At 37.8% G+C, this 13880-nt stretch overlaps 1 protein-coding gene across 3 annotated transcripts in view; it reads left to right on the forward strand.

Moving 5' to 3' along the window:
- The first annotated feature begins 370 nt into the window (after window positions 1–370).
- Window positions 371–13880, forward strand: part of LOC143021880 (nonsense-mediated mRNA decay factor SMG8) — an 82397-nt gene continuing 68887 nt past the window's right edge. Inside the window, exon 1 of one of the 3 annotated variants that reach the window (XM_076179675.1) lies at window positions 371–388. In XM_076179675.1, the coding sequence (XP_076035790.1) occupies window positions 386–388 (3 nt within the window). In that variant the 5' untranslated portion in view covers window positions 371–385. The other 2 variants (XM_076179676.1, XM_076179677.1) reach the window with 2 other exon arrangements.

Genomic DNA, 13880 nt, shown 5'->3' on the forward strand with positions numbered 1-13880 from the left:
ATTGTTTGAGCTTGGGCTGGATCATCTTCAAACCTATTCCACACATTTATGCATCTATGACTATATGGAAAACTAATTCTTCACATCCGTTAGACATGTGGTCTTTCTTAATTTACTTCCATGACCTCTTAAAGCCTTCCCATTTTTAATCAGGAGATCTCTTCTGCCAATGCAATGTTTAGTGACCTGAATTATAATTTCCCTCTTTCTATTCGATCTTTCAAAGTTGGCAGACCCTCATATGGTTTAGTTTGGTTGCTGCCCTTTGTATGCTCTCAATTTTGCTTACACCCTTTACTCTGCATGGGGACCATACTACTGACGCATATACTAGTCTTGGACATATCAGTGTTTCGATGAGTTGTTTAATCATGTCCTCATCCATATGGTAAAACGCCACTTTAATTTCCCGTAGTAGTCCGTATGTTTCTCCACAACCCTGCTGATATTTTCTTTCACTAGATTAGTCATCGATTTTTACTCCACCTGAAGCTATCGAGTAACTGCTAAAAGCAGCACTTTTTATACGGTGAATTCATAGCGTTTTGTTTACGTATTCATCATGAAACAGCAGTGAGACAAGAATTAGTGAAACGTTAGAAACTATTGGACTTCACATAGGTAGAGAAATTACTATACTAGTTGGTAATGATTCGTGTGCTTATCAAAGTTGGGCATAATTGTATATATATGTTGTTAATAAAGTTACAGCTTGATTTGTTTGTGATATTTTACACAAAATTAGGTTTTATCCGAGTTTATTTCCGCTCTTGCAAGAGTAAAGTTATACATCTGTAACAGGTATTGTGCTGTTGTTACTTCTCAATGAGAGGTTGTTCCAATACTTAGGAAATCAATTTTGGTAGATTCAGACGTTAATATCGCTGTCATTTCCTGAATTTGAGGCCTTCAATGAATGGGAATTGACAAAAAGTTCTGTTCCAGTATGAAAAAATTTATTTTTGAACTAGTTTTGGTAAATTTTTGGAAATATGTACTTACACAATAAAGCATTAGAAAATTAAGTATTATATAAATTACAGTACATACACACCTATGTGATATGGGATTAGAGCAATAGAAAGTTAGGTATTTGTTCAATTTTGCACCTGGATGCAATATAGCAATAGAAAATTAAATATTAATTTTGTCAATTATAATACATGAACGTAATATGCGATTTTCTTGGCAGAAATAAAAAAAAAACTAGCTGAGGGGAAGAACGTAAATATAGTGTTCCTTGATTTTGGAAAGGCCTTTGATAAAATAGGCCATGGAATACTATGTGAAATTTATGTATTTTCATATATTTTTTGTGTTCTTTTTGATTGTAGACCTATTTTGCAATGCGCATTTCTCAATTTATTAGTGCTCCACACCCAAAAATCCCGATTTCCCGCAGGTCCCCCCAGATCATTGGGGAGATGTAGGCATAAGTGCATAACTTCAATAATTAATTACTTGAAAAGTACGCATTTACGACGGAAATGATGTACACCATTGTTCATATCACATTTCTCACCAGAAACACATAAGCCCCATCACAAAATTGTTGGTTGGGTGAAACTATAAATTGTCCTTGATTTCTGCCAAGGAAAATGCATATTATGTTGACGTATTATAATTTACGAATTTAATAATTTTCTATTGCTATATCCTGGAGGTGTGTACTTCTAAAAAGTTATCAAAGTAAATAATAATTTTGTAAATTATAATATATTAATGTAATATATGTTATTCTTGGCAGAAATGAATATTAGGAAAAGTTGCTTAAAGCTAGAAAGAAACTTAGCCGCTTTGACCACTTGAGATGCCATCTTTGTTTTGGTAGAGGCAGAGGTCAAATAAATTAAAGTATACTAAATTCATCCATTCTAACTTAACCAAATCTACCTCCCTAACCTAACCTAACTTGCATTTTGTAGTGCAGTACTTATAATTCTGGAGGTCGTCAGGTCGTCATTGTCTCTGACCTCCAAATCTATCAAAACGTGTAGGGCAGGGGTGGGGAACCTTTTTGTGCATGAAGGCCACCTTACGATTCATCGTCGCACATAGAGGCCGCTCTGAACAATTTTTTTTTTTTCTTTTTTAATTATTTTATCCCTTTTTAGGGGACGGTGACATCACTGAATGCGGTTAACTTTGCTTTCATCTATGTGTGTGGTGTATATTATAAGTTTCAGGTGTATAATGATTTCAGACTTAAAAGATATTCAAGGTCTTTTAAAAAAAATAATATGTATATCAAAGACTGCAGAAGGCCGCACTTGATGGCCCAGAAAGCCGCAGGTTCCCCACCTCTGGTATAGGGCGTCGAAAGGAGTCGACATAACTTTGTTTCTGCATAGCTTTTAGCAACATTTTCTGATATTGATTTCTGCCAAGAAAAATATCTATTACACTGATGTATTCTAATTTACAAAATTAATTTTTTAATTTTCTAATGCTATACCATGTAGGTGTACACTTCTAAAAAGATACCAGTTTTTCTTGGCAGAAATCAATAATAGAAAAGATTGTGTAAAGCAATACTCCTACAAACATAGCCACTGGGGTTGCCTGAGATGCCATCTTTGTCTTAATAGAGGCGGTGGTTAAAGAAATTAAAGTATGATAAATTCAATTATTGTAACCTAATGTAATCTAACCGAACCGACCCAAACTAACCTGCATTTAGTAATACGATACCTGTAATCCTATAGGTCATCAGGGTTGTTGTCGTCATTGTCAGGGATGTTGATGGTAGGTTTTGGTATCATATGTAATTAGACTGCAGAGTATACAGGAGTTGCATAGCTTTAAGAAATGCATGAATCTCTGCTCTGTAGCACTGTTTTAAAAATATGTACCGTGCAAAGTACTGACAAAAAGACTGAGGGTGTATTCCAGATCCTATGGTCACAGCTTCATTTAGTAGTGTATTTGACTGGAAAGACAATATGGTGTCTTGACCCTATGATTGAAGCTTCATTCAGTAGTGTATTTGCTTTTAGCATTTTTTTTTTTTCATAAAGAAAAACGTACATTACAGTGATGTATTATAATTTACGAAATTAATATTTGTGAAATAATATATATACAGTAGAAGCCCGATTTAACGAACTAATTCAGCCAAGGTCCAGTCCGCTAAAGTGAATTTTCCCTTAAATTGAGCGAGTGAGCGTTGGTGTAACAGTGTTGCCAGAGCGGATTGTAAAAATGATACGTACCTAAAAATTCCCTAGTGTACACACACACACACACACATACAGTATATATATTATTGTAAGTGAATTATAGGCAGCACAATCGTGAATTGCAAACAAACAGCAACGTACAGTAATTTGTTGCAACGTGTGTGTGTGTGTGTATTTACCTAGTTGTATTTACCTAGTTGTATTTTACGGGAAGGGGAGCTATGCTCGTGGGGTCCCGTCTTCATATCTCATTTTATCTAAACTATTTTTAAATTCATGTATTGTTTTTGCACACACCACTTTCTCATCTAACTTGTTCCAACTGTCTATTGCTCTGTGAGGAAAGCTGTTCTTTTTAAAATCTCTTCTATAGCTGTCTTTTTTTATTTTCTTTCCGTGTCCTCTTGTATTTCTGTCATCCCATTTTATCAGATTCTCTCTATCAGTAATTTCTATGCCTTTCATGATTCTGTAAATAGCTATCAAATCTCCTCTCTCTCTTCTTTGCTCTAGTGTCTGTAGTTTAAGTTTTTGTAGTCTCTCTTCATATGATAGTTTTGAGAGTGTTGGTGCCAGTTTTGTAATTGCTCTTTGTATCCTTTCAAGTTTTTTTTATACATTTTTTTGTACTTGGTGACCATATCGTTGCTGCATATTCCAATCTTGGTCTTATCAGGGTGATTAGGATTTTCCTCACCATTTCTTCATCCAGGTATGTAAATGCCACTTTGATTGTTCTTATTAAATTATAAGTTTCTCCAAAAATCTTATTTATATGTTTCTCAGGTGACATATTATTCATAACAATGACTCCCAGGTCCTTCTCATTTTCTACTTTTTTTATTCCTTCTTCTCCCAAATTATATGATCCTGCTATTCTGTTTTTGCTTTTTCCAAATTCCATTATACTACACTTTTTTGTATTGAACTCCATCTCCCACTTCCTACTCCATTCTTGTACTTTATTTAGATCCCTCTGTAGTGATTCACAATCTTCTTCAGTTTTCACTCTTTTCAGTAGTTTTGCATCATCTGCAAAGAAGCTCATATAGCTTTCAATTCCTTCATCCATATCATTAATATATATAGCAAACATTATTGGGGCCAGAACTGTTCCCTGCGGGACACCGCTTATTACTTCATTCCATTTTGAGTGCTGATCTCTTATCACTACTCTCATTTTTCTTTCTTGCAAAAAGTCTTCCATCCAATTTAGCAATTTACCTTGTATTCCTCCTTCATATTCTAATTTCTTAAGCAACTTCTTATGTGGTACTTTGTCAAAAGCTTTTTTTAGGTCTAGAAATGCACAATCAGCCCATCCATCTCTTTCTTGTATTATATCTATTAGCCTTGAATAGAAACATATTAAATTGGTGACGCATGACCGTCCTTGTCTGAATCCAAATTGCCTTGGATTTAGTACGTTGTTTTTTTCCAAGTATTTTACCCATCTACTTTTGATAATTCTTTCACAAATTTTTGCTATTGTACTTGTTAGAGAGACTGGTCTATAATTGGTAGGTTCTTCTTTATTTCCTCCTTTATATATAGGTACTATATTTGCTTTTTTCCAATCTTCTGGAACTTTTCCTTCTTTTAAGGAACTGCTTATTATGCTATGTATTTTGTCTGCCAGTTCATTCCTGCATTCTTTCAGAATCCAGTTTGCTATTTCATCTGGCCCATGCGATTTTCTGACATCAAAATTACCCAAGTGTGTCAATATTTCATTCTTTGTTACTTCTATTTCTTCCATAGGGGGGACTTTTTCTTTCCACTCAATCTCTTCAGGTTGTATATTTTCCCTTGTAAACACTGATTTAAAATGTTTGTTCATAATTTCTGCCATTTCCATTTCCTCAGTGTATTCAACTCCTCCTTGTCTCAATTTCTCCAAGTCTTGTTTGTTTTTCAGTTTATTGTTTACAAATCTGTAGAATAGTTTTGGTTGATCTTTACACTTTTCTATAACATCTTTTTCATATTTTCTTTTTTTCTCTCTGCACTTTTGTACATATTCATTTCTATAACCAGTATATATTTTCCATTTTTCAGGTCTTCTGTCTTTTTTCCATCTGGTCCAGGCTTTGTCTCTTTTGTCTTTTAACTCCTTACAACTTTTGTTGTACCAGCATTTTACATATTCTTTTTCTTGTTTTTGTCTTGGGACATACTTTTCCACTCCTTTTTTGTAAATTTTTGTCAAAATATTCCATTTCTCTTCCACTGATGTTTCTTCTTTGTATATTTCTTCCCAGTTTTCTTGTTGGAAGAATTCTCTTATTTTATCAAAGTTTGTTTTTTCATACATCATTCTTCCTTTTCTATATTGTTCATTTCTTTTCATATATTTTTCTTCATTAAGTTCCAGTTCAATCAATATGTGGTCACTTTTACCTATTGGTGTTTTATATTCAATCTTGTCCACTATTCTAGGTTCAGATGTAATTATTAAGTCTAGCCTCGATGGTTCTTCTTCATTTTTATACCTAGTGTTCTCTTGTATCCATTGTGTCATTGAATGGTCAGTAATCATCTCAAGTAGAGCATTTCCCCATGAGTCATCACCACTCTTTGCTGTCATTTCTTCCCAGCAGATTTCTTTGCAATTAAAGTCGCCCATCATAACTATTCTTCCTCCGTCTTCCATTATTTTAGTTAATGCTATCTTTGTGTCCTCTAACATACTTTTATATTCACTCTCCTCCCATGAGGCTGTTTTCGGAGGCACATAATTGATCACAAATTTTCTGCTCTTCTTATCTCTGTCTTCCACTTCTATCATAATCATCTCTACTGTATTCTTTCCATATATGACACCTTTCACGTTTATATCCTTCTTAGTCAGGAACATAACTCCTCCCCCTTGCTTTTTCTCTCTGTTTCTAATCCAATAATTGTATGCATCATGTCCTACACTGTTGGGTGGTAGTGGGCCTTTTAATTTTGTTTCTACAATTCCCATTATGTCCGGTTCTTTTTCTTTCAAATAATCATTCAGCTCATTCAATCCTGTTATTAATCCATCTATATTTGTGTAAGACACTCTTAGTTTTCTGCCACTTCCATTGTGTTCTCTGTTTCCCTTATGTTTTTCTTTTGTATGTCGAACTTCCTTAGTTTCATGTTCACTACTCTCCAATAGAATCTCTCTTTCTCTGACTCCGTTCTGTTCTCGTTTTTTGTCTTAGCTTCCAGTCTTTTCTGCTTTTCTTCCTCTCTTTCCTCTTTATTCATTTCTCTTTTTATCCATATCTTTTTGTGTTGTTCACTTGTTGCTAGTTTCCCTGTTTTGGATAAGATATTCTCTGCCGTTGTTTGTGACTTGAATTTAATCTTAATTGGTCTGGTCTTGTCTGTGCTATACTTTCCGAGTCTAAATTTCTCTTCGATTTGTTTCATAATTCCTGGTTCATCTTCCTGAACTGATTCTAGTAATTGGCTTACTTTTTCATTTTCCTCTTTGATTCTTGTGGTTCTATCTGTGTTGTGTTTCTCTTCCATTCCTAATATAATTATACATTTCTTCTTGTCTGCTAAATCCCTTACTATATTCTCCTTTTGTCTCATCACTTTAATAACTGAGTCTTCAGTATGTTCTTTCAATTGCTGTTTGACTATGTCAGTGAATGAAATCTTATTTCCTTCTTGGGTTTGCTTCCAATTTTTACTTTCTTTAGCTATTGTTTCTCTGTTTTCTTTACTATTCTTCTTCAATTCCTCATTCTCCCCCTTTACCTCTCTTAACTGTCTTTTTAGTTCTTCTATTTCATCAGTTAAGTTTTTATTCGCCTTTTCCAGTTCTTCCAATCTTTCAACCCTTTTTAAAATGGTGTTCATATGACCTAACCTACTCTCCAAGTCCTCGATCACCTTATCAACCTTCATCTCTAGTCTTGTCAGTCGGGGGGGTTTGAGTCCCCCCCACTCTCTTTAAATCCCTTGAAAATATTCTCATCACTTTCTGCTATATTGCTCCTATCTATACCTCTAATCTTCACATTCCTATTAGACATGTTATCATCCAACTCGTCTTGGGGTCTTTTGTCTACCCGGCGGCCCGTCAGGGCCATTTCCTCCACCTCCTCATTACCTTCCATTTCCCCAGTAATCCCTCCCCCTCTCCTCTTTCCTTACTTTCCCACTACCTCACGAGCAATTCCCCCCCCCCTGCAAATACAAAAAGGCACTTCTCTTTGCGTTGGTATCCACAATCTGCACTTTTCTTCAGAGCGTTCGTCAAGCCGTCCGTTCGTTGAAAGTGTGTGTGTGTGTGTGTGTGTGTGTGTGTGTGTCGTGTAACAATGATATGAGCTGTCTGAATTTCGGGGAATATTATTCATAGCTTCGTGTTTGGTTTGATGTACATAATTCTAGCGATTAATAGGACTGGGCAGTTGGTTTGTGGATATTGAGTGTTATTGTTGTGTTGTTGCAGAAAACATAGTTCGTTGTTATAGAAGTGTTGTTCATGGTGATTACTTTCGCGTACTGATTTTGAATTTTTCCATCAACTTACTGTTTCATTATTTTGTTTTCCTAATTATTATACCGTCTATTTCTACTTGAATATATTTCTGCTACAATTATACTTTATACATATACTGAATTATATATTATTGTATATATATATTATAGTACGTATATATATATATATATATATATATATATATATATATATAATATATATATTAGGGTGCTTCTAAGAAATGAAAGTTTGATTTTTAATTTCTTCAGGGCGGCAATCAATTTCTTTTAATCCAAAACTGATACAGAAAAAAGGGTTTTGGAATCAAATGATATTTAAAGGTCGCGCACTAAACTTCAAATGTTTATTTACCGTGCTTCAGTAAAATTGAACTGAACGACCAGCACTACTCAAACAAACGGCACCAAAGCTCATCAAACGATTAATTATTTCCTCCCAATGAGTTGGGATTTACAAATCCCAACACATAAATTTCAGCCTTCAATCTTTCTTCAAGGCAGCTGCTTTGGTCGAAGCGGGGAGAGATTTCCGGTGTGCTTCAACTACTTAAAGGACGAAGTGTTACTGCTCTTCGTTTCTCGTGAGTGAGCCATTGAAAACATGAGCGCCACTCCTCGCTCCGCCAAGTCGTTGACCACCTTCAGAGATCCAACAAGGCATCGAGAATGGCGGTACTCTTCGTCTCCTGCCCACTCCCCAGGATCTTTCCCGAGGAAATCAGCTGACAGCTGGAGGCACTTGAAGAATGTCATTGTGGCTGAGGTGACAAAATCCGAGAGGTCCTTCAAGCTGGCGGAGAGTGGCGGAAGCCTTTTCGGAGGGTCGTTCGGGGTTACCCTTTGAAGATTCGTCACCATTTTCTTCTTCTCTGCCACTGTGACTCGGTCGTCAAAGAAAGCAAAGGCAACAAGCACTTCCAACACGTACCACAAGTGGCGATTGAATGCACTCGAAGCTGCCTTGCCAATGGCTTTGATGGGGAATGCCTCTAGGGCTTGAAGGAAGTCGAGATCGTTCTTCGGAGCGAAGACAGCGGAGGGGACCTCGAACCAGTACTTCACGTAAACTTTTGTGATAAAGATGGCCACTTCCTCCAGATGGTTCCGTGACGGCCGCCGAGAAGGTCCAGGTCGATCTTCGATGGGGGTACTGGGTTTTGAAGAGAACCACCTTGAGTGTGTAGATGGCACAAGCCATCCATCTCGCCCAATGGATTGCTCCAGGCTGCTTGAATCGGATCCCTCCCGGGAGATGATCACCGAGAAAAATTATGGTCAGCTGGAGGAGTTCCTTGTAATCATCCCTCGGTTGTTGCTGCTGGAGCTGTCTTGCAGAACAAGATTACCTCCTCCTTCCATCCTTCGACTAGAGGTCCCAACTTCTCATTTTGAACGCTCGTCGTGAATGAATTCTGGCAAATTCGGGGCCAGTAGTCACGGAACATGTCAATGCTCGGGGATGCGGAAGTTTCGAACATTCCAAACACCTTTTCCAAGGCGATTTCAGCCACATGATGCCAGCAGGCAAGATGAAGGAGATGCCGGTGTTAGAGGTCGTTGTGTCAAAGCACAGCCCGCTGACTCGGTCTCTCACTCCCCATTCATCCACTGTCTCGAGAATCGCCGTTGCCATCACCGAAGCAGTCCCCGAACGAAGTTTCGGAATGGCAAGAAGCTTGACAACGTTGTCACCAGACACAAGGATAGGTAGTCGGTCGACGGTTTCCTTGCCAGGAAGGGAGAAGTCCTCCATGTTCTTTCCGTCCTAGTGGAGAACTAGAGGGACTTGTGGGTTGAAGGCCTTCTTCATTTCAGTGGCCAGGGCAGCTCGGCACTTCATTCGAACCCGCCGGATCCCACTGGGGCTGATGATGAGTTCCTCGACATCCCCTTCGAGGCGGCTGGAGGAGCAAATAATTTAACTTCGATGCGCGACCTTTTACTATACATCGATTGTAAAATGATTATATCTACGACGTTTTTTTGTTAAATGAAACAAGCTAACACCCTGAAGAAAGAAATTTTATTACTTTAAAATTTCGCCTATATACGATGGAAGCACCCTAATATATATATACAGGTAAACGTCGACTTACGATGGCCGCGACTTACGATTGTTCGACTTTACGATGACGACGACGACGATATGATAATTTAACCCCTTCCATACGGTGCCGCACACGTAGGCGTCATGAGGAGCAAGTGGATTCGCGACGCTGCCATATCGGCGTCTTGATTATATTTATTGTAGTCGCCCCTGTGTTTTTACATTCTTTCAAATGTGCCCTGAATCCCATTCTCTGTGGTTTTCAAAATTCGCGGGTGAAAGAGAGAACGATCGATATAAGCGGTGACTATATTTTATGATGCGAGTATTATTACGTCACGTCGTACGGCTGGCATTGGCTGCTGCCCGCGAGATTTAATTTCCGTACTGAAAATACATATTATAGTGTTTGAATATGGTAAAAAGGATAAAAATAATTAAATAAACTACTGTACATGTTTAATAGGCTATATTCAGTATCTCTGGTGGTTAATATACAGGTAGGCTAGGTACAGTGACCACGGAACAGAGTGATACACAAATTGGGGATCGACTTACGATGAAATCGTCTTACGATGGTTCTATCGAAACCTAATGCCATCGTAAGTCGACGTTTACCTGTATATATATATATATATATATATATACATATTTACATACCTCCAAAATATTAAATTATACATTTTTCCTTGACTCCACCACCACAATCTGGTAACATCTGGTAACATTGGACTCTGAGACACGCACATTGCCAGTTAATGGAAAATGCTCAACTTAGCTTACCGTTCCCGCTAAATTGAGCTATTTCCGTAGACGCGCGTCTGGCCAGCTAGCGGAAAATGGTCAACTTAGCGGACCATTTCCGCTAAGTTGAGCATTTTCATTATTGCTATTTGCAGTTCGCTAATTTGAGCTTCCGCTAAATTGATATCCGTTAAATCGGGCTTCTACTATATATATATATATATTTTTTTTTTTCCTATGGAAAGGTTAGGTTAGGAGTTGTTAGACAACAAAAGTTTCATGGTAAATATCCACGCATCTGGAATTTTACCAAATTTGCAGACATGGAATCTCAAAACAGAATTTGTAGTCTGATAACTTTTGATATGACTGTGATACTGTTGTTCCTGGTTTCTACCACAAACTAGTGGTTTCACCCCATCTCCAATCCCACCTACAATATTGGGGACATGTTGGGAAACAAGTTTTTGGGTGGGAAAGTTATGTAGCAGTTTCTGTCTTATGAAAATTAGGTAAGTTTTCTGTAGTGGTCCAACCACACTCCCCAATAAAAAGTGCCAGAAATCAGTGTTTTTCAATGTGATTCATGTTCAGTTTGGTAAATTTTCAGAAGTGCATACCTACGTGATATAGTATTAGAAAATTAAATATAAATTTTGTAAATTGTAATACATATACCATACATATACCAAGGCTTCCTCCCCCTTACAAGGGAGGTAGCCAAAAAGAAAAAGGCACAAAACCATTCCCACCCATTCCATCCATAGATACACTCCACCCCCACCCCCCACCCTCCCTCGTATCTTAGCACCTCCTGGATGACGGGTCATCCCTGCACCTTGTCCACTGCCCTGGGTCAGAGGCAGTGTCGCAAGACACAGCACATCCACAGTAAGGCCGCTTCATTAAATCAGTGACCCCCCTCCCTCTCCATCCCCTCATGCAGAAAAGGAGAAGACAGGAAGAAATCCCTTCGGGCTGCGTCAAATTTTTCTCACGCATACTACCTCACCCCTCATCCCCCCACCCATTCCACCTCATGCATCACAGCATCATCCATATACAACCATTCTTCATTTACCCCTGTCTTCTGTCCTCTCCCGTCCTTCCTCAACAGACATTCTCCTCTTCCCCGAAGCCCCCTTCACCCCATCCATCCTAGGACATCCCCTCATGTTCACTCCCTCCATATCTGCCTTCCATACCTCTTTTACAAGTCTTTCTTCACTCATTCTTTCCATGTGTCCAAACCATCCATAATGCATCCATATAACATGTTTTTCCTGGCAAAAATAAAAAACAAAAGGTTGCTGAAAGTGATATACTTACAAATGGAGCTGCTTGAGACAACATCTTTGTTTTGATAGATGCGGTGGTTGAAGGAATTAAAGCATGATAAATTCATCTGTTCTAACCTAACCTAACCTACCTATCTTAACCTACATTTAGTAATACAATACCTGTAATTCTATAGGTCATCAGGGTTGTTTTTATGGTGAGGAATGTTGACTGCTGGTTTTGGTTGATCCAATTGCAGTGTGTACAGGAGTTGCATAGGTATAAGAAAGTCAAGAATCTCAGCTCTGTAGCACTGTTTTATAAATATGTACCATGCAAGTTACTGATGGAAGTATTAATAGCATATTCCAAATCCTATGGATACAGTTTCCTTTGGTAGTGTAATTGCTTGTAGCAGGACTGGACAGACAACATATAAATAAAATGGAGGGACCCTGCTGTGGATGTGCTGTACCTTGCTGCATTGCTTCTGATATGGGCAGTGGGGAATGGATAGGAATAAGACTTCATCCATATGGAGCTAAGATAAAAGGTAAAGAGGTGAACAGGAATGGGATAGGTTGGGGTGGGTTGCCTTGGCAGGCTCCCTCCCTTATAAGGGGGAAGAAGCCTGTTGGTATAAAGATTGTATTTCCTTGCCATCTTGCATCTCATATTCCTGGAATTATCTTGTATGAAGTAATGAGTACTTCCCAACAGCCAACAATTATGACATGTCTAGTCTCATCAACTACATCTTTAATGAGATTTTTATCTATTTATATATTTGGTCACTTGAATTACTGTGTCCAACCTCACATATTTGCTGCTGTGTTGTAAAAAATAGGCACCTGGGAATGGATGTAAAGAGGAGAGTGTATGAAGGGGTGATTGTGCCAGTGACACTGTTTGGGACAGAGACTTGGAATTAAAGCAAGGCAGAAAGGAGAAGTTTGAATGTGTTTTTAGATGAAGTGTCTTGAGAAGTATAGTAGGGGTTACAAGCAGGGTTGCGGAGTCGGATGGTATAAGGTCCGACTCCAACTCCAACTCCTAGAATTCCTAGGATGCTGACTCCGACACCCGACTCCGACTCCCAACTCCTTAACTCTTTGACCCCTATGTGGAAATCTATTCTGCAGATCCATATACCAGCCTCCCACACCTATTCAGCAAGCATCTTATAAATATTTTTCATGTATATTATTTTTTATGTGAAACATTCACTTGTATGATGAATATACTCACATATACACTCACCCAGCTTTATGTATATGTGCACACAAGCACGTATATTCGTATAAACATATATTAAATATATAATGGTATTATTTATGCTCATGATCATCTGCCAGCTTATGAGCACTTTCAAATCTGTCATGGCAGAGTTGCCACTTCAAGCTATATATTTTCTTTTTCCTTTGTGCCCCTCCCCTCCCCCCCAAAAAAAAAAATCTGTTATTTCATTTGTCCATTCTCATAAACCTTCTATCACAATATTAGGAAAAAATGTGACAAATCATGATGATTAAAGGTTAATGGAAGATGCCCTACCTAATACTTACTGCAGAATTAATTTCACCATGTTATCATAAAAACCAGGAATCAGTTCAGGAAAGAGAGACAACCTTCCCCTGTGCACACTGTTCATAGCTGCTGTTGTTCCTCCCCGTTTCAGTCATCACCAAATGCTGTGACATATGCTCTAATGTCATTCCTATCTAGCCTCTGAGACTGGTCAAAGTTTATCTCAGGGCATTATCCCAGCATGACATAGCTCCTTCAGAACAGTAAGCCACACAAAAACACTTCCATTCACTTTTACATACATGAAGATGTACGTGCATAGTGCATATGTAGTGGATATTTACTATTGTCTACACTGTCATGTATGTGTATACATTATGGAGTTCTAGATGTTAACATAATTTGAATTAATTAGACTGTCAAGAAAGATAAAGTAGCTAGTTTAGATTATTTAAAGATAAAAATCATCACTGTCACTTGACAGTTGACAAATTATTCAGGAATTTGAATTAATAATTATATTTATTGAATATTTATTAAAAATAGAAATACATTCCACTGGCTATAACTCCCATAGTATAGAATGAATGAAACATTAATACAAACCACATTCT

Source organism: Oratosquilla oratoria, chromosome 43 (genome assembly GCF_046742065.1).
Source record: "Oratosquilla oratoria isolate Oo_2021 chromosome 43, ASM4674206v1, whole genome shotgun sequence".
In the NCBI taxonomy this organism is placed as follows: domain Eukaryota; kingdom Metazoa; phylum Arthropoda; class Malacostraca; order Stomatopoda; family Squillidae; genus Oratosquilla; species Oratosquilla oratoria.